The sequence below is a fragment of the Serinus canaria genome, chromosome 2, assembly GCF_022539315.1.
Source record: "Serinus canaria isolate serCan28SL12 chromosome 2, serCan2020, whole genome shotgun sequence".
Classification (NCBI taxonomy): domain Eukaryota; kingdom Metazoa; phylum Chordata; class Aves; order Passeriformes; family Fringillidae; genus Serinus; species Serinus canaria.
The window spans coordinates 41,543,752-41,564,831 of record NC_066315.1 but is presented as its reverse complement, the minus strand read 5'-3'; the positions used below and the strand labels follow the sequence as shown (position 1 = coordinate 41,564,831).

At 40.0% G+C, this 21,080-nt stretch overlaps 1 protein-coding gene across 1 annotated transcript in view; it reads left to right on the top strand.

Moving 5' to 3' along the window:
* The first annotated feature begins 1,880 nt into the window (after positions 1 to 1,880).
* OSBPL10 (oxysterol binding protein like 10) overlaps positions 1,881 to 21,080 on the top strand; it is a 112,279-nt gene continuing 93,079 nt past the window's right edge. The window contains exon 1 of the mRNA XM_009086144.3: positions 1,881 to 2,258. Within this exon, the coding sequence (XP_009084392.2) occupies positions 1,966 to 2,258 (293 nt within the window). The 5' untranslated portion in view covers positions 1,881 to 1,965. The remainder of the gene's footprint in view (positions 2,259 to 21,080) is intronic.

Sequence of the window (21,080 nt, the reverse complement as noted above, 5' to 3'; positions counted from 1 at the left end):
GTACAGAAATGTACAGAGAGGCTTCTCTGTTCTTGTGTAAGGTCACTTTCTTTTCCTGACAAATTTCTGAAGAATTATGTTCCAATGAATTCTGTGCAAGGCAGAAAATATTACATTCATTACCTATAATGTAGAACATGCACATGAAATGTGTTGAAGTGGCTGATGTGGTGACACAGTTTATAAAAACATTGTTCCACAACTTTGGCCTGTCATTATGAAGACAAATGAAGGGGTCTCATCCTTATCTCCACCAAGCAGGATCTGAGCTTCCCAAAGGAGCATTCCTTGTTCATTTAAATGTTTCCTGAAAACTGTGGTCATCAAAAGTACAGTTGAGCCTAAGAATGAAGGTTTTCACATTGTGCAAATGGAGTTTTTTCCCATAGTGAACAATGATTTGGGAATTTTACATTAACAACTCAACTAACAGATGTGGAAAAATAGTTGCTCTGAAATATTTTATCTTTTAAAATAATTAAGTTCTTAGTCTGTTCCGCAAGAGTTGTGTTATATGTCCAACCCATGAAGTATTAAAATTCAAGTTTCCAGACTGCTGTGCCTTAGTATTTAACTACAACATGAGAAGTTTAACCACCCAAAATTCAGGATCAGGTTGCCCAACATTTCAGCTACCCAACCACAACACATATGGTAGGATTTTCCAGAGAGAAAACTGGGAGAATCTAAGTTAGGATTCCTCCTCTCTGTGCTGATTTATATGGGGAATGTACATATCTAACTGTGTGTGGATTTGGATAGTTTGAGTATCTTCTGAGGTGCAGAGCAGAAGGCACTTGTGATACTCTACACTCAAAATATCTCTAGTACGAAGAATTGTTAAAAGTTTCCACAGGGTTAAAGCAGAAAAGCTAAGGCTCAGTTTATACTTTTCAAGGACTCTCGAGTCTCTTCTACGTTTCAGGTCTACAATTATAAAATGACAAGAAGAATAGTTACATCTCTGGTATACTGGGAAGATACACATTGTAGCATAAATGAGGCACTTCTCTAAAACAGCAAGGATGGCCACAAAAGTGATTCGTGGGTCTGGGCTGACTGTACAGGATCTGCTTAGCTTGTTATGGTGATGTTGAAGTTACATCCTCTCCTTTCAGGAGGTGTGGACTTGTAGTATTTTTTTGTCAAGTCTGGATGAATGACATGATTCATGTGGTATACTGATACACACTACGTGCTGTGGGTTGAGCAAGAATATTGTGTTCCTGAGTGCTGGACACACCACCACGCTCACGAGTGCGGGCAAGACTGTGCTGCCGGTGTACTGTACGACGGACAGTCACCTCGGTGGTGACGGGGCACGGCTTGTGCAAGCGCCAGCCACACGCTCTGTGGCTTGGGCAGCCCGCTGTCCGCCGCTGTCCCGGTGCACATCCCGCCGCTGCTCGGGTGAGTGCCTGTCATGTGGCGGGCGCGTCACGGGGGGCGCGGTGCGGCCGCCGGGGCCGGAGGCGGTCTCGGTGTGCGCTCTGCCCCCACCACACGCGTGGGTCTGCACGCCCGCCCCGCACCCGGCCACCGTTTCCTTCGGGGTCACTCCCCGTGTCGCACGGCGTATGCGTGTGTGTGCCGGCCGCGGGCACCATGCAGTCCGTGTGCGTGCTGTGCCTCTCCCCGTTCGCCCTGTGCCTCCGCGTGTGTGCGTGCGGCCCCCGCCCCTGCGCGGCCCCCGCCGCAGCGGCGCCCTGCCCCTGGTTCGGGCGGGCGGAGCGCCCGGGGGGGCGGCGGGCGGGACCCCGCGGAGCCTCGGGGCACCGACCGCCGCCCAGCTCCCCGCAACGCCTGGCGAGGAGGAGGCGGCGCGGCGGTTCACTCGCCCGCCGCGGCCCAGCCCCTTCTCCCCCGGGCGCCGCCCCTCTCCGCGCCGCCTGTGAGTCAGGGCTTTGCCGGGCACGGGCGGCAGCCGGGGCCGGAGCGGACGGGCAGCCTCCGCCGCGGGGCTCCATGGAGAAAGCGGCGGGCGAAGGCGGCGGCAGCAACAGCAGCAGCCGCAGCAGCAGCCGCCCCACGTCGGCGGGCTCGTCCCCCTCGTCCTCCTCCGCCAGCCGCGGGCTCCCGGGCCGGGCGGCGGCCGCGGGCAGGCTGGATGGAGGCGGGGGAGGCGGCAGCAGCAGCCCCGGCTCGGCGGCGGCCAGCCCGGGGGGCGCGCAGGCGCCCGGCGGCGGCAGGCGGCGGGAGTCGGTGCTGGAAGGGACGCTCAGCAAATACACCAACCTCCTGCAGGGCTGGCAGAGCAGGTAAAGCGCCGGGCCGGCCCCCGGCGGCGCTGCGGGGCCGCGTCCTCGCCCCCGGCAGCCCCCAAGATGGTGCCCGGGCAACCGGCACTGCCACCCGCCCCGACCCCAACCCTCACCGGCCGCCGCGTCCCGAGGCCCGGCTCCGTTCCCCTCTGCGCCCGCTCTCCTTCCTTTTGTTGGACTTGTTTATTTTCCCAGCCGAGTTTGGCATAAGGGCGGGCGGGAGGTGGCCCGGCGCAGGGTCGGAGCGGTGTCCCCCGGCGCGGCCGCCGCAGGTGCGGGCGGGGGCAGGGGAGGGCTGAGGCTGCACATACTGCTGTCCCTGCATGACAGGGCTCCGCTTTTAAGCTCTTTTTTCTATCACGTTAGTATCCGTCTCCTGTGAAGTTAGCTTCGATAACTAAAGAATGAAAAACTGAGAGCCTCCCAAAATAAAGAGGGGAAATGTCATGCTTGTTATTTTTACTGTTATTTTTTTTCGCCATGAGGTAGGACAGCGGAAACGGTTACCTTTGCGTTCAATAAAATAACTTATGTTGCTATATCCTACCTGTTTGACAAGCCCAAATTATGCTGATATGGTGTCAGGCCCAGGTCCTGCAATTTGTTGGGTGTGGACAGGCTGACTTGCATCTGTGGAAGTCCCGAGGAAGGTCTGGTTTTGGTGTAGTTGTAGAGTAAAATTTTTACAGAGTTGGAGCCAGGCTGTGGAATTAATAGTGCTGTGTTGGGGTCTGTTGAAAGCAAAAGAGATTTCCTGTGATACTTCACTTTTAGTTGTTTAACTTTGTCGTCTTAGTGGATGGACAAATATATGTGTCCAAAACGCAGCTTCTCAATATAAAGCAACACTGTAGTGATTTTAAAAAGAGAAGAAGATGCTATAGAGAGAACAAGTATAGGACTAGTTATAAAGCTCTGTACGACCTTTAAGAAAACAAACAAAAATACTAAAACCTGCTGTTACTTACATTAGGTGATCACAAGCAATAAGAATGTGGGAATGGCTGGGATCTTGGTGTTTTGACAGTAAATTTAAACCATTTATAAGTGACAGAGTTGCATAAATGCCAGTGATGCTCTGGTGCTGAATCGTGTGTGGCTAAATCAATGCTAGGACTACTGTAGCAGTACTTCCTGGAGAATTTCAGGAGCTGGTCCAATTCCATACACTGGAGGCCATGCGTAGGTGTACCAGCTATAAATTAAAAAGTATGAACTGGAGACACACATCTCCATTAAGCTTGACTGCTTCAGCAGAGACATAGAGAGGCCTTTTTGCTGTCATTTGGTTACTGTAGTTCTGTTCTAGATGCACATTAGACTATTATCTATTTGTTGGTTTATATAGTCCTCCTGTAGTTTTGTTTAAGAAACAAACACATTTTGATGCCTCAAGTGTAGGACTGAAATCCATGACTAAAAATTAAAAGTCCCCTTTACCCCCTTTTTTTCCCTGACACTTCCATCTCTTTTTATAGAGACAGTAGCTTCTTTTACTGTGTGTGATTTTAAGGGTTGTAATCTGAAATTGCAAAAGAAAGGCAATTGCTTATACATCTTTGGATCTAAAGCTGCCTGGTTTTTGTATTTGGAAATTAAATCTTTGATAAGGCTAACAGCTGGAAATAGTGTGCATAATCTGTGCATGTCCAAGAAATTTTACCTGAGAACGTGATGGAAAATTGACAAATGTCACTTAAACAGTTCTATCACAGCATTTGGAAATTAATGTTGGTTTACTTCCAGCAGTCTTTTTTAATACTGCTTTATTGTGCTGTGTCAATTGCCAGCTTTATTTTCTGTAAGTCTTGCTTTTTTAGCAAGTGGTTTGTCATGAGACAGCTTTTAGGATAAGTAACTTTTTTAGTTCGCTCACTTAGTCTGTTCTGTTGATACGTCTAGCTGTGGTTTGGGATGTGGAATATGATACAAGTTCTAAACAGATCAGTTGAAACTTGAGGCTCACAGAAGTTGATCTTACTATATGATGTTCAATAAATGAGTAGTGATCCATGGGTTTGAGCATGGCTGTCCATTTGGCCTTCTGTTACTCCATTTGTTAGGGAATATGTTTACTGTGAATTGGAGCTCGTTCTGTAACAGTCTGTAAGTGACTTCGTAGCTGGCACTTGCAGCGTGTTTGTTAGCAGACAAATTAGTTTTGCATTTACTTCATTTGAAAAAACACAAGATTGTTCAACTGCATGATCAATACAACCAGATGGCATGAATATAAATAAAATGGAAAAATAAACCAAAAACTGACAGAGTTCACTTATTGTGGATTTGGAATGTTCTTCTTTAAAGCTCCTTATCCATTAGCCTGAATAATTTAAATGTACTTAATGTTAGCTCTTGCCATGTGGTCTTGAAGTTGAAAGGCTTTCCTAGGTTATCCAACACTTAGTGTGCAGTGTAGCCTTTACAAGTGAAGCAATGACTGTAATTTGAATTATTATAAAGTAGTGTCACTTCTGAATAAATGTTCCTTTAGCAGCATATGCAAGATAGTCTGATTTTGGATGAGGGAACTGAATATGATAACTGAAGCATAACACTTCATTTATAAGCATTAACTGAAGTAATTGAGGGCCTCAAAATCAGTCAATCTGGGTAGCTGCATTGCTTCTTATTTTGAGAATTTCCAAGTGTTTGTTACTAAAAAAATTCATTTGTTCTGCTCTAACAGATCAGGAACAACCTGATCTGGAAATGAGTGAGGTGATTCCTCACCTTTATGACAAGCAGAAGGAAACAGTGTTTTTTTGTTTTGTTGTTTTGAGGCAGTTTGTTGTGTAAGAAAGATGTCAAGGGGCCTGGGTATTTGCAGTGTCTCCACTTGGGTCTGTAACTTTCTGTGGATTTATTCAGGTATGGATACAGAGAGTGGAGCTTAATCTGAAACAGACTCTTTGACATAAGAACACTTGTGTCTGGTCTGAGACGGTAGGGCATCTGGCTGTTTTTACTATGAAATTACAATAATTGTGCTCTCAATTGAGGTACTGTTTCAAATAATTTCTATTGGGATTTACTTGTTACATGTGTATGGGAGGGTAGAGCTTGTATTTTAAGCAGAAGTTATGTGGATTTAGTGGACAAATATGTCTCTGTATAGCATCATCTCATGTCATGCAAGACCTATTTTTCATTAATTAGTTTGAAATTACTGAAATACTTATTGCCTGTGACATTACTTTCCTTTCTTTTGAGTAAACTGGCAAAATGTTGCAAGAAATCTTAAAACTCCCATTTGCCAAGGGAATGGGAAATTCACGGTGTCTGCATCCCCCTCTCTGCTTTTTCCCTGAAAATACTTAGTACTTGCACTTGTAGGGTTTTATCCTGCAAGCGTGTGTAAAGTCCTGGATCATCTGCATTTGAGCTGGGACTTAAATCTGGGTTTGTAACAACAATAAATGGAGCCCTGGCTGATGGATGTTGTCGCTTTTCTGAGCTGAACTGCTCTGTGTAAGTTGTTCTGTAGCCCAGGTGTTTTTTTAAACATTATTTTGGCTACTCCTGTTTCCTCTCTCAGCTGGGAAATGTATTGTGTTACCAGCCTGCATGAATCATGCCTGACTTCTTGTGCTTGGGCACCACCAGACTTCTTTTGGGGATTAGCTGCATTCCCTGTAGGTCAACAAAAAGTGTACTTTGGGGCAGTCTGGGGATTTTTTTCACTCAGGATCTTTATCAGGCTCTCTCAGTGCTGTGGTGTAATATCTTTTCTTGTGTAGCTGCACAGAGCAGTTGCAGTCTGACTCCTGCCACAAGAGAAAGACCCTTTCTTATTACCAGTGTCCCAAGCAGGAGGTAGCCATCAGATTTTAGTGCCACTTTAGGAGCTGATTTCACTGGCTCCCAGAGCTTGTGCTGCTCTGACTGCAACTCTTATGGGAGAGTTTTCTATGTGTGCTGACAAAATGTGTCAACTGTGTATTGTGCTGTAGCACAAAAATCTGTGTGTAGCATTTGTATTATTATTATTATTTTTAAAAATTTATATGTATATTCCGGAGAAATAGATTGTGACCTCCTAGGAGAATTGATGAAGTTACCTTCAAACACAGTAATAACCTCCCTCTCCTTCTTCCTGAATCAACTAACTAGTCTTTCACAGAGTTTTGTGATTGACACATCTGCTTGTGGAGTTTTGGGGTAGTTAGCACCTCTAGTATTTTTAATATTCTTCAGTATAGTATATAATATATATAATACTATATATGGTATTCTTCAACGGTACCAGTGAAGTTGTTTGAGCAATGAATTGGGGCATTTTTCCAGTATAAAAAAATAGTATATGGTTACTGAACCAACTATATGACTATGGTGTACCAGTATAGATGCTGAGGGGGAAATATGTCCTAGAGAATTAAACTGGGTTTTTTTAGTATAAAAATAAGCCACCCTCGTAATAAGCCATATTAGCCATATTAAATAGCCTAACAGTAGACTGTATCTGAGGAGGAGAAAATAGCCACATGCTTAATTTAATGTATGTGAAGTTTGCTGAAATGGGACTTTTTTGTGTTCTTACTGGAATTAGATTTACACCAGCTCCTCCACTGTGTATTTTTTCATCTTAGTGCGATTCTGTGGCATGTCTGTTCAGGGCTTTGTGTAGTGTTGTAACACCCTCCAGGAAATATTTGCAGAGTCTGTGAACAGGCAGACTCCCTTTTAAGGAACTGGAGATGCAATATATTCTGTTTCTTCTGTTGTTCTGCATCTCCTGCTTGAATTTTGGAGCCTTGCTTATAATTTGTTAGGAATTTAGTAAACCTTAAAATTTCAAGGTGTTTTTATACTATAGTGCTAACATTCTATTAAAGATTTTACTTGCAGAATAGATTTTACTGGAAACTGTGTTGTCCCTTCACTTTTTAGACTAGGCTCTCTTTTTAGTAAGAGGCAATGTGAAAAGGAAGAAATCTACTTAAACCAAATTTATTTTAGTTCTCTGGAGCAAATGATGTTTCCTGTGCTAAACACTCAGTAGCTGCATATTTTACATTATTTAAATCAAGATGTATGTCTTTAGTCTTAACTAAACTTGGAATTTAAAATGCCAAAAAGTCAGTTATTAGTAAATTCTGTTTTGGATTAAGGCACTAATCTGTTTTCATAATCCAAAAATCTATGTAGCAAAAAATAATTATATTGAAATGTAAGCTTTCTTTTTTCTTCCTCTCTTTCTTTCACTTTTTGCTGTTGAAACTTTTCCCCCTTAAGTATAATTAATGCTCACTTAAAAACTAAATGAAATTAAAAAGAAATAAATCGATCTTTTTAAATGGATATCCCTGGTTTCTTTGTAGGAAGATTTAAGTTAAGGTGTACCTTCTCTTTGTTTAGTTAGTGGCTGATTAAGCCTAACTGGTTTAATGGCAGGCTGGTTGATTAGTTTGAATAGCTTTTGCTGTTGCCTCTAAACCATCTCTGTTGGGAGAATGGAGAAGGCATTTCCAACAGCAAAGTCAGAGAAAGAATTTTAACAAGGTAAGAGAGAGGCTGAGAAATCCATCATTCTCTGCCCTTCAGTAGTGCTTGCAAGGAACATTTGGAAGAAGACAACTTTGAACCTCAGGCTAAAATTGAAAAGGAAGGTCCTGTAGTTAAGGAATTTGTTTGCATTGTGGGGGTGTGGATTCTGGTTGGAGATCTGCCATGGTCATATCAATTGTCCCCAGGCAAGTAACCCAAGCTCTTGTGCCTCAGCTGCTTGTATCACATGGTGTTGGGGATGCTTATTCCTATGCAGAGGATAAATTCATATAATGGATAATAACCTAATGCAGAAGATGCTTGATGATAATGTAGGAAAAATCTGTTTGAAACAGATGAGACTTGGGCACTTTCACTCAGGCAGTATATTTGGGATTTGCGAGTGCTCTTCCGAGCTGAGCAGCAGTCTTCTACCAGAGGGAATGAAGTGACAGTCAAAATAGAGTGTGGTCTTCCTTTCACCCAGATGTCACACTTAGCTCTCAGGCAGTGCAGAGAAGTGGCAGTTGGCACTAGCACTGAAACAGGCACTTGCCCTTCTCTGGGTTTTGTTATTACTGGCTCATTTTGCTGCTAGCTTTTTTCAGCGGTGATTTCTGTGCTTGGCAAGGCAATGATAAGTGTGGTTAGAGGGAGCACACATGGACTTCCTGGCTCATTTAAAAAGCCCCACCAATTTATGAATATGGATTTTGTTAATGTAGGAGTAGTAACAGTACGTTGTTAGACTAAGTAATGTGCCTGGAATAATTTTATGAGTATGTAAGTATTCAAAAGTTTTCCCCGGTCATTTTATATTTGAAACCAATTGTTCAGTAAGAATCTATTTGGTCTCTAGCTTCACCTAATACTCTTTATTCTTTATGATATATTTAAAAGACTGAACTTTCTAAGTGAAAAGGTTGCTAAAAATTGTCATGACAATGGCTATTTAATGTACAACTGTATTTGTTAAATATGTGCTATAATGAATGATGAAAAAAAAGTAGCGAACTTGGTTCATTGAAAAATGCAGTTTGTTTCCATATAACAAATGAATGCAACTGTTTTTACAAGTATCTCAGCATTGTGCTTTAGATCTTGGAAGCTTTTGTGGATATCTTCCTGAGATGTTTGATTACTTTTTGAAACGCAATCCAGAGAGACAAAGTTTGCTTAGTACTTAACTGTTACATATAAAAACATTGCTGTAAATGCTGTCTAAATGCTGCTGCACTTCACTTTCCGCAATAGCATTTAATTTGTAGGTAATTTAAAGCTGAAGGGTGGAGATTCTTAACTACTCAGTAGTATGGCACAAGCCATAGTATTTGCCATGGTTTCTGTTGTATCTAGACTTGTGTTTCTCTTTGGATATTGATCTGAGGATTTGTCTTCTGGTGATAGAGGATTCTTCATCATAGCCATGGGAACAATTTGCCCAGAGTTAATCACTACTTAAAAAACTGCCTGTTGTACTTAGTGTGTATCAGCCTTTAACTCTTCACTGAATCTCATGATGCTGGACTGAAGATACCTCTATCACATTTGGGCTCTATGTTCATTATTTTTGGGCGGGCTAAGTGGTTATCTTTTGTCTGTGTTTGGAGTATCTAGACCAATGGAGTTTTCTTGCTGCTAGTCAGCTCTTCCAGTAAATTTATGATAGTCCTGATAGTTATTCAGTGTTTCAAATGGTTATTCAGTGGTTATTCAATGGTTATTCAGTGTTTCAAAGTTTTTATTTACATGGGACACCAGAACTGTGAACGCATTTAGTTGTAGTTGCACTTGGGATCAAATGCAAGGATAATGCATTCTGTTTAGTCCGATTCAATATTTATTCCCTGCTTAAAAAGTTCAAGGACCATTAGCTTTTTTCGTCTATGTTGGTTATTTTTTAAAAATTAGGTTGTTAGTTTTGCCTCTTAAGTTTAATTGTCAGTCTGATTACAGGCAAAACTGAGACCTCATGTTCCCTAGTGCTGCTTGGGTTCTCCAGACAGGTATCTCCATACCCACACTCGTGTTATTTTCTATTTACTTAAACTGCAGCATCCTGGTGCTTGTTATGCCATTTTTTCCTGGTATCCAGGATACTACTTGATCCAGAAACATATGGTATAGTACTACCCAAGTGAGTGCCAGAAGTGTCAAAATGAAGGGTAGCACTTCACTACCCTTTTTTTGTTTGTCTGGGAAGGTGTTGGGAAGGATTGCTGTGGGAGCTGTCAACTGCTCTCTGACTGCTCTCTCCACAGTTAGCATGTGTTTGCATATCCCCAGTGATCGTTCTTGGGCTTTCTCATAGTGCATGCAGACCCTTGTTTTTGAGGGGGGAAAAATAGCAGTTGATTATTTGTTTAGGAAGACAATAAGTTTAAAATATAGTTGAGGAAAGTTATTATTAGTTGGAAGAATTATTTGACCAAAATAATCAGTAGGCTTTCCTTACCTCTAATTTTTATGAGTAATTTCTTTTCCAGGTGAATCCTGTATCTTGTAATTATGACTTTTTTGTCACTAGATATATAATTTTATTTTGACAGTATTGGAAAGCATGATGTTGGTTGATGATAGCCTATTTTCATATCATCAGCAATCTTTATGGAAATTTTTCCTCCCATGTAGGTCATTGCTAAGCACTCCAAAGCCAAGTACTGATTGCCAGAATACCCTATTAGAAATACATTCACTCAAATAACCTCCTTTAGTTATATTTTGAGGCTAGCTCAATATTTTAACTATTTTTCAGTGCATTTAATGTGTAGTTCTCTGTGGTTTGGGTGCTTGCCCATTGTTTTTGATGAAGAGGAGCTGAGCGCACTGAGTATTGATGAACTTTAACCTTTTTTTGTCATTCACTATGTGTGTGGTGTAACCTAACAATTTTGTTGGTGGTATTTTTTGGTTAAAATTGCAGTGATACATGGAGTATGAGTCTTCAAAATAAAAGACAGGGATACGCTGATGTGTAGTACTAATTACTAAATGCTTGGTACTTGTTTAGGACCTTCCTGCAGGCTAATTGGGGTTGTTGTTGGGTATCAGCATTTGTAGGTGCCTGAAGAGATACTTTGACTGAAAAGATCTTAGGCTGCCAGGTGGGTATTTCTAAGTTGAAATCCCTAAATTACTATTTTTATTGTGGTTCTGAGTTAGTTACTACTACAAGTTCATGTATCAAGTGCATATTTCTCAGTGACTGAGGAAATGGCTTTTTTCAACTGCACAGCCTTTCAGGGGCTATCTGTTCCAGGATTAAGAGCTGTGCCTTATATAGTGTGCCTTTAGTCAGATTTACAAGATTTTTTATAAAATAAGTTGATGTTTATTTGATTTGCTTGAGAATGGACTTGGAGCACAGTCAAGAATAGTGTGAGACAGGAAGTACATAAATGTAAGATGGGGCTGCATGTTGATAAAGCTTCAGTGTTTACCTTATATACAGAATTGTGAACCACACTCCACTTACAGCTAAGGTTCATATATGTTCATCTTTCATTGAGGTAGGGCACACACACTGTGAGAAAATCTGCATGCTGCAGTCAGAATAGTGTGTTTAACCTCAGCTGGGGAAAGGTGTGCATGCTTTTCCAGCCTTGGAATATGGAGAAAATCTTCCTAGTAAAAGGCAACTTGTTTAAGCAAATTCAGGCAAGACCAGGCATTCTGCTATTTATGTGCTTGAATGGATGAAATGAAAAAAAAGAGGAGGGAAGAAGAGAGGGAAAGGCTGATTTCTTGTCTGTTGCCATTATTTGGAGTTGTGTCAAGTTTCTGTGTAGTGCTTTTATCATGGTGATAGAAGGAAAATAATGAACTTAATCATGAAGAAGGTACCAAGGTGTAGACTAATTAACTTTATCCCAGCCCAGACCAGCGCAGTGGAGGAGCAAAACAGGTTATTCTCGGCTGCAAGCATCAAGCATTTGGCATTTTTGGTTGGTTGGTTTGGTTTTGGTGTTTTTATTTTGGTTGCTTTTTAGCTGAAAGGTTTGCCTTCCACATCATAAAGTGTAGTGTGGGTTTTGTCTCTACTTTCTTCCCTTCTCTGCTTTTCTCTTTTATCTTACCAGCTTAGTGAGCTTTGTTTTACATCGTGTTAGTGTATGAAATTCATCCTATTTTTATTATGCAAGTAGAATGAAGGGATAGCTTGGCAGTAGAACAAGGGAGGAAAGAAAAGAGTAGAATGGCTGGAGAGTTTTAGAAAAGGGGTTAAAACATCTGGAGGATGGACTGATGATGGCAAAGCACACTGTAGTGACAGGATGAGAAGAAATAGTTTCACACTGAAAGAGAGTAGGTTTAGATAAGATGTTGGGAAGAAATTCTTTGCTGTGAGAGTGACAGGGCACTGGCATAGGTTAGGCACCAGAGAAGGTGTGGATGCCCCACCCCTGGAAGTGTTCAAGGCCAGGCTAGATGGGGCTTTGAACAACCTGCTCTAGTGAAGAAAGGTGTCCCCCACAATGGCAGGGGGGGTGGAACTGGATGATCTGCAAGGTCCTTTCCAACCTAAACCATTCTGTGATTCTGTGTAAGGGAAGAAGTGGGGGTTAGACAGAAGTAGATGCTCAACTGAGGACAGCATAAGGCTAGACTTTTACTTCTTTAAAAAGAAAGTCTGGAAGTTGTATAACGAATGAAGTCTTGAAAACCCAAGTGAGAGAATTTGCTCTTATTTATACCATTTAATATTGCCATTAAGAATGGCACACAAGAAGTAGTGAGGAAAGTAGTGTTTTTTTAAATTACAGAATGTGTAGTGAAGATTTTTCTGGTTTTGCTTTCTTCCCTTTGCCACTTCCGCAGCAGAGCTGATTTCAGGTAAGTAGAGGACTGATGTGAATAGCAGTCAGAGGAAGCTACTGACAGTATCCACCTGGATATATATTAACATGCCAGACTCACCTTTGCCCTTTTAAACACAGAATTGATTATATGGGAATTCAGGCATATGTCATGATTAAACTATTTTCTTGCTAAAGGTTATGAGTATTGTTTTTCATTCTTGATTGGAACACTGATGATCTAGATTTTTGTAGAACAGTATTTCTAGAAATATGTATATATGTGTAGAAAGCAGCAGCCTAAGGTATAAAGTATAAAGGTCTTCAGAAGTTATGTTTACTCACCAAACTAAACATTTTTTTTTCAGAAGGATCAAGGATAATGCTCTGCATATCTTGTAACATGTTGATGAAACCACCCTCTTACAGGTTCTATGGACTCTATACATATGTTTCTAAGAGACAGTGTTGACAAGATACTTGGTAAAGATTGCTGCATATCAGCTGACAGGATAAAGACCAAACATAGAAACTTAAACTTCTCATTTCAGTCAATGAATTAATAGTCCTAAGAGTAAAGGCAAGGGAAACACTATTGGAAACACTATTGGATTGTAAAGTATTGGCAGAAAAAGTTGAAAAGTTCCAGCTATTCTGAGATAAGAAAGGTCTGGTTTCTGCAAAGCTCTGTTTGAACAAGCTGGGTGCAGAAGAGCTGGAAAGAAACTAGCATGCTGATCTTGTTATCAAGATTCTTACTTTGTATATAATATTTTCTTCCATATGATGTGTAAAGAAAACAGTGCATCAAATATGTTCATTCTTCCCAACTGAGTACTTTTTAGATTGTGGATAAAAAGAAAAATTTCAAATGCTAGGAAGAATGAACAGAAGGGAAGACATAAAATTGAGGACTTCAGACATTGCCAAAGTATGACCTTAACTTGCCTTTGCTTCTTTTTTTCTTCTGTGTGTTTCTCTCCCTATATATAAGAAGTATATGCAGTTCACAAAAATGGCATTAATATAACATAGCTGAGTTCTCAGCCCCTTGTATATGTTAGTGAAATGAATATTTCTTGTTTAACAGGTTTTGCAAGTGAAATAATATTTTAAATGAAACTTACAGTTGGGAGAAATGCCAACATTCACGTGGTTCAAGTTTGAGAATCTAGATGATAAATTACCTGCATTTTGAAAGTGAAAATAATAGCTCCTATAACCAGTGCAGTAAAAAAAAACCCACAATACAAATTTAAAACCAGATGTTTTATTCCATCAACTTGCCCAAAAATTATTGTTGAAATAGATGTATTCAGAAGAGGTTTGCCTGCTAGAAAGTATCTGGTATTTCATGTATTCACTTAGAATATATCGTAATACTTTGTATCTAGAACAACTATAGAGACTATACCCTCAATTAATTATAAAAGAAGTACAGAGTGGAATGGAGGAATAAAGAATTGGCTTGAGGACTGTGTCTCCTGGCATCATGTATCTTTTTCTCCTGGAAATGACCTCTAAAATTTTTGTTTCCCTTTCGCTGGTAGTAATCAGATTTTATTACTGTGAGTATCTTCCTCATAAATTACATGAGTAATGTAGATATGTCCACAAGCCAAAAATAGCTAAATGAATGGGAGGCAGGTATCAGAAAGCCAGATTCTTGAATACAGGAGGTTTGCATAGGTATAACTCTGGTGACCTAGACTGATGAAGATAAGCACTCTTCTGATAAAAGGTGTTTCAAACTATTTCACTTTCTGTTTTGTTAGAAATGCTAAAGGAAAAAAAACTTGCACCCATGAGCTCATGTCTTTGTCTGCATTGCAATGCATTACTCAATAAAATACTTACCAAAACTGGTTTGTAGCGCAACTGTTCTGTTGTGTAAACTTTTAACACCATATTTTGGGGCGATAATGTTTTTTTAAAAAACTAAAGTTTTTTTTTTAAAGTTTTTATCTTTCATCTGAAAGCACCACAGATACTTCACAAAATTTGAAACATCAGATGTGATGCTTAACATTCCTGAAGTTAGAGTAAGAGAGGCTGGATCTCTAACTGATCGCATCTTTCCTCTTTAAACGATTGCTAGATTATAAATGTATATTATTGTTCTTTTCTTAGTGTAATGGTGAGGCCTAAAGATGACTCTCATTGATTGATTACAAGATGGTTTTCAAATCTAAACATTAATTTTTCAGTTTACAGGAAGGTTATTATTTCTTGAGGTCTTTTATTCCTTGATGTTTTTAGCTGCAGTCTAGAAAGTAACAGTGAGGAGTTTCTATCTCCTGGCAATGATTCTTGCTGAGGACAGGGCATTGCAAAATAAGGATGAACTCTGAAGGTCTGGCAAAGAAGTTGGTGATACAACCTCAGTAGAACTCTGCTGACTCAGGGCAGCTAATTGAAAATTTATGCAATAATACCCATGGATAGGATGTGGTTATGCTTTGAACCTCGTTGCATTGCATTATTGTAATACAGTACGGTCAGTATCTTTCTTTGACAGGATCTTGTTCTTAAAAAGTTGACTTCAACAAAGTAGCTTCTGAATATTGAAAAGATGTCAACTTGAAATCTAATAGATCTAAAAACAAACTAGGAGTACTCTTGAATATATTTGAAACTTTTTCTGTCAGTTAAAAAATATAAATGAAATGCTTACCAGTTCTTAACCTAACATGTACTGGAAAAAAAAGAAGAATCTTACATAGTATGGCAATCTTTACTAATACAGTTACTTCGTTTTGTAGATCACTATGTAAAATTCAGTTTTTTAAAAAATTAGCTGTGTAATCATGCTATACTTCCCTGTCCACCCTTCTGCTGCCAGTACCTCTGTTCTCTTTTGTTTTTTCAAGCTATTTTGAACATCCTAAGGCATGTCTGTGATTCCATATTCTGTTTGTAAAAACTGTGTTTATAATGGATGCTGATGCAAGTCCTGTGCAGTAAAGTCTGTCTATACATTTAATACTTAGCAGGCATCGTGCAGTATATCTGCAATTGTTCCACACCCAGTATGGAATGCAGTTTACTATGTCAAGTGAAATCATCATCAGGGAGATAGTACAAGGGATCTGGAGGCTGCTGATAAAATGTGTAGTTCATATTTTTCTTTTCTGTTCCTTCTTTTCTCTCTGTTTCTCTCTGGGAGGCCACTTTAATCCAAACATGCTATTGAGGCTTATTTCAGAATTATCTCTTCTCCTCCCAAGTCCCAAATTGCACTGGTTAGGGGAAAATGGATAATTTTCCCAAGAAGTGAAAGCTGGGGCACTTGATTTGGGAGTAGTTCTGTCTAGCTGGGTCTCTTTGCTTCTGGGTGAGAAAAAAAGCCAGAGACTGGAACACCAGGAACTTCTAATTCCTTGTTTTTCTTCTGTCATTAAATAGCCTGATAAGAGGACTTCTAATTTTCCCCCCAGTTGTTACACGTTGATAGTAAAAACCCTAGTGAAAATGTAATTATGCTGGGAAAAGCACTTAGGTACACTTATCCTTCTTTTCTAATTAAGATACTAATTTAGACTTGATAGTCATAAGAAGCTATGAGAACAGCCAGTGTCTTAAAGCAGAGCTCACAGATGTGGGAATGGGTTGCAGTGGGCAGTTGATAACCTGTGGGTTGTGACAGCCATGTTCAGCTGCTCTGGCCTTGCCTGGGGGTCAGGGGTTCAAACTGCTAGTTTGCTTCTGCAGCTTTCTGGCGATCCAGTGCTTTCCCAGCCTTTATGTCCTGGCATGCCCCATGCTGCTTAGGGGGCGTGGGCAGGTGATGCCCACATTCCCCACGCTCAGGAGTGTTTTGCCGTGGTGGTTTGTGCTGGCTGCTCTCAGCGCTGCTCTGTGCGCTCAGCACTGCATCCCTGGGGTTCACTGCTGAGAGCTTTCAGCTGTACTGAGCTGATTCACAGCCCCTGGGCCCAAAGGATAGGTGGCAGGCACGGCATGGCTTGCTTCATTCAGTGCTCTAAATGCTGTTGGCCAAAGGAAAATCCTGTGACAGATCCTGTAATTTTGCTGTGCTGTGAACCGAAAGGCTGGCAGATTATTCAAAAGTATCTCAGGGTTTACTGTAGCACACTATGCTTCTAGGAGTCTGAGGGAGAAGTATTGGGAGTGTCTCCCTGAGCTTTGACCTTTTTTAGAGGAGTCAGATGACTGTGAAAACTGGTGGGAGGCTTAGGTGGCTGCTCCTTGGGCATGGGGTTTCTAGTGGGAATCCCCAAGTTGAGAGACAAGCTGCAGAAAATAGCCGGGCTGTCTAAGCAGACTGGAGCTGCTTACAACTGCTCATCACTTAGGTTCTTATCTTTTCTCTATGCTAGTTTTTAAATGGAGGAATTAAAGCCTTGAGGAGAAGAGCTGAGCAGCTGCCAGCTGCAGTCTTGCTCCTTGAACTGAACAAACAGGTTGGCAGTGCAATATTAAGCTTTTCTACAGGATCAGTTAAATGATAAGAATCCACCTGTCCTCCTCTCCATGTTCTAAGGATCTCTCTACTGTTCTTTTATCATTTATTTGATCTTGCTTTTTGATACTGTGACAGCAAGTGTAGGGGGGAGTAGTGCTATAGGAGATGGACTGAGGAGAAGAAAGCATTTGAAAGTAAAGAGATATGAAAATATTACAGGGGCTAAAAATTAGAGGTAGATGAGCTGTGGTCTTAGTTTCCAGAGAGGAGGCTAATGACATTATGCTTTTTGTAGGTTTTATTCCCCTTGAGCCTAAAAATTGATTTTTCAAAAGTGGCACTCAAACAGATTGAGCACAAGAGGCGGAAATAGGTGTCTCAACTGAGGGAGCTGTAAAGCTTAGTGGAACTGTCTCTAGTAATAGAGAAAGCAGCTGGTATAGGCAAAAATATAGTGCAGTTTCTCACAGATATTTTTTACTTGTGGTGGTGTCAGGACATCAGGAACAGATGTCTGAGAGACTGAAAATACCTACTCTGAACTCTCATGTTGAGTTTTATCTTTCATTGAATAATTCCCTCAACTGGATTTAATTATTAGAATGCTGAATTGCCTGCATTTTAACAGAAAATGAATAGAATTATGAAATTAACTTGGTTCTGGAAATGTGAAAACTATTTCTGCTCTGGCTATTTATTTTTTTATTTATTACCTCAGTTTGTTTTGTGCTTACATTTTGGTTTGTTGGTGGTGTTATCTTCTGTTAGGTACTTGGATTCTTGGATGGATCTCTTCTGTTTAAAGGAGTATTTTACACTTGTGAGTTGGTTAATGCACTCCCCTCACACCTCCTTTCTCTACACACGTGCCAACAGTGGGTTCAAAGGTTCACTTAGATTGTGTCATGTTTATACTGCTGAAGGAAAAAAATCAAACTGCCTTTTGTCTTTTCTTTCAGAGGAAAACGTTCAGCTTCTTGAAATCCCCGCCATAGAATTTTTTCCTGAAATTAGTTTTGTTCATTGTTATCTGCATTTTCAATCTTTCAGAGACTGCAAAGTAGGCAAGCTAGCTACTGCAGTTCTAACAGTAAGCATGGGGTTTACTCTTAGAGGAGTTTAAGAATATGCCTAAAATTGTTGCTGGTGTTTTGGTCTGCTGTTAAGAAGTTTGTCCTCCAACTAATTTGTGGGTGTTTTGGTGTTTGTTTGTGGGGGGTTTTTTTGTGTCATTTTTCTTTTCAGTTTTTCTTTTTACTGTTCTTTTATCGTGCTGTCTGCTTCTCAGTGCTTGAAATGAAATGAGAAGCAGAGAAGGGTACCTTGTCAAATGCTGCAGTGCAAGACCAGTGTGAGTACTGAGGAGTGTGTTGAAGGCAGGTAGTAAGGTACCAAAGTGCACTGCAGAGCAGGGGTGACCTTCAAATGTCAAATCTCTGCTAGGAAAGAGATTTAACAATTTATGCTCTGTAAAGTGAATGAATAATACTGCTTTACAATGTTTTATTTTGAGAAATAGTAAGTTTTTTGAAATGGCTGTTAAAAAAAATGCGTCTCTCAAATTTTCAGTTGGGATGTTCTTTTTGGACTTTTCTCTACCCTCTTTTGTTTTACCCTACCCTTTTTTTGTTTGAGCATTTCTGATTGTAATCTGGATATCTCAGATACAGTGAGCAAGAGGAGTTATTTTTTTGGGGAAGGAAGAAGTGGAAATAAATAATATATTGTCTATTTGTGGTGTCAGGTAAGATAAACTATCAGTTAAGGAGCAATATCTATTAAGACTGTTTGCAAACAGTTGATAAAATTTGATAAACTAAAAAAAAGGCTACAGACAAGTGGAGAAGTAGAGAAGTACTTAACACACCATTGATTTTTTAATAATAATTAGGGACTAGGAAAAAAGCTAGATAGAAGAAGTCTTTAAACTACACTTGCAGGAAAGACATTGAAATAAATTCTAGGTCATTACTGAAGAGAACATAGTGTGGCTGAGTAATTTTACTTGCTTCTGTTTTTAAAATCTATGGACTTCTGGTAACAGAAGGAAAACATATTACTTATGTCTGCTAGCTAAGGAAATGGTTATGTTATAATAACTTTCCTTCCTCCAAATCTCCCTGTAGCATTTCATGATTATAATTGTGGAGTTTCATGAAAAAGTTTGAAATGTAACCTGAATGTTCAGGCACACAAAAGTAAGATTTGAGGTTTCAGCTGTTACTAGAACCATTAAATTTCAAGTCTAATAGATATATCACAACTTGATGTTACTTTCTGTCATGTGGAAAAAAGCCTGCTGTTTTGCTATATTTAAGCAAGGTTTTTACCTTTAGCTAAAGGAGAAAGCAAAGCCTGACCTTGAGAGACTATAAGAACCTGAAGTTGACCTAGAAGAAGACTGTAAGAGATGTTTTATTTGTCTCATTAAGTTAGTTCATTGTTCCATAGTTTTATCTTTTCCAAGCAGTTCATTCTGCTTTATGCCATCGATAAGCAGAGACATTGTCAGCATGTTTAAAATAATTTGATTTTGCTATAATATTGTCATTAGTGTCCTGATTTCTTAAATACCCATGTACTATTTTATTTCAGAAGGGAAGACTTTAAACTTTCCTTTTGAAGCTCTTGGTTTGTAGCTGTTCATAGCTCAAAAGTTCATAGTTTCAGTTATGACAAAGGAGTTATTTTTGTGTGGGAGGGTGGATTAGATCAGAAATTCCCAAACTGTTTTTAATAGTATCGTGATTGTAACCATAGGAATGACAGCAGAAATTGTTAAGCTTTAAAACAGTTACTAGTGAGTTTGACCTTTGCAGAACAGACTGGTTGCTTTTGTATTAAGAATGGCATTAAATTTTATTTGAAAGTACCTGCCAGCTGATCAGCCACTATGACTCTTCTCAGACATTTAGTAAGATGAAACAAGAGATTTGACAGAAACATATGTAGTGTAATGTAGGAGGCTCCTAAAAGAAGGAGTTTTGTGATTTTTAAAATGTGAGCACAGCAGAAATTATTTTGGCAGGACTGTTAGTGCTGAGTGGCGGAAATTGTTTTTACACTCAGGTTTTTTTGATGATTTAAGATTCTTATAAGTAAAGCAGTTGTTATTGTGGGGCAGGCTGTGTTTTCAGCCTTGGAGAAAGTAGATGCATGTAACTGGGTAAAAGCTTTATTGCCAGGAGTTTTGGGTAGTTGAAAGTTGGTAATAGGGCAACAAGTGAGTTTCTCTGTGTTGTCAAGTCAGGACTGCTATGTACAATCACAAATGCATGTGACCTTGTTTTGGATGAGTAGAATATGCACCTCATTCAAAAGAGAGAGGCAGCAGTATGTTTAACTGAGGCAAAATAATAAATTGTCAGAGTTAAATGAATTCAATGGAATTAAAAAAAGGTTTGGCAATGGTTTGACAAGGTTCAATAAGCTTGATGGCAAGGTTCATCTTATTAATTACAGAATGGAAGAAATATACACATGAAAGTTGAAATAGAATCAAGTTAGAATGATTCACATGTAGACCAGAGATGCGAAGAGAAAGGAGGACCCTCATGTTATGTCACAACATTCAGAGGGAACCCCCTTGCTTTCTTTCTAGAATATGTGGAGCTGGATCCAATCTTAGTCTCAGACTTGGACAAAAATTGATCTGTAATGGAATTATGTGTACAATATCTATAGTAATATTAAGCAGCTATGTGAATTGGCAGTGTTTCATTAGAGTTAACTCAGCATGCTGTCATTCTGTCTCCAATAATCTGTCACATGTAAGGGATCTCTCTGCTTTGTGTAAGGAAGGATCTCTTGGTCAAGTAAAGAATCTTAAATCTTTAGAGGCATCCCTACTCAAGGGCAGTCGCCTGGCACTTCAGCTGCAGTTCAGGGAGAGCTCCAGTTGGATCCATCCTGATAGGAATATTTATACAGTGAAATTGTTGGCTGTTTGGCAATAGCGTAAACCAGATGGGTTTACAATATTCTTCATTTAAGCTGTTATCTTGTTATGTGCTTTGATACCTTGCATTTTTGGGTTTTGAAACCATCTTTAGAAATATTTTTCCTTAGGCACCTTCACTCACTTATATCTGAGCCAGGAGCTTTCCAGCT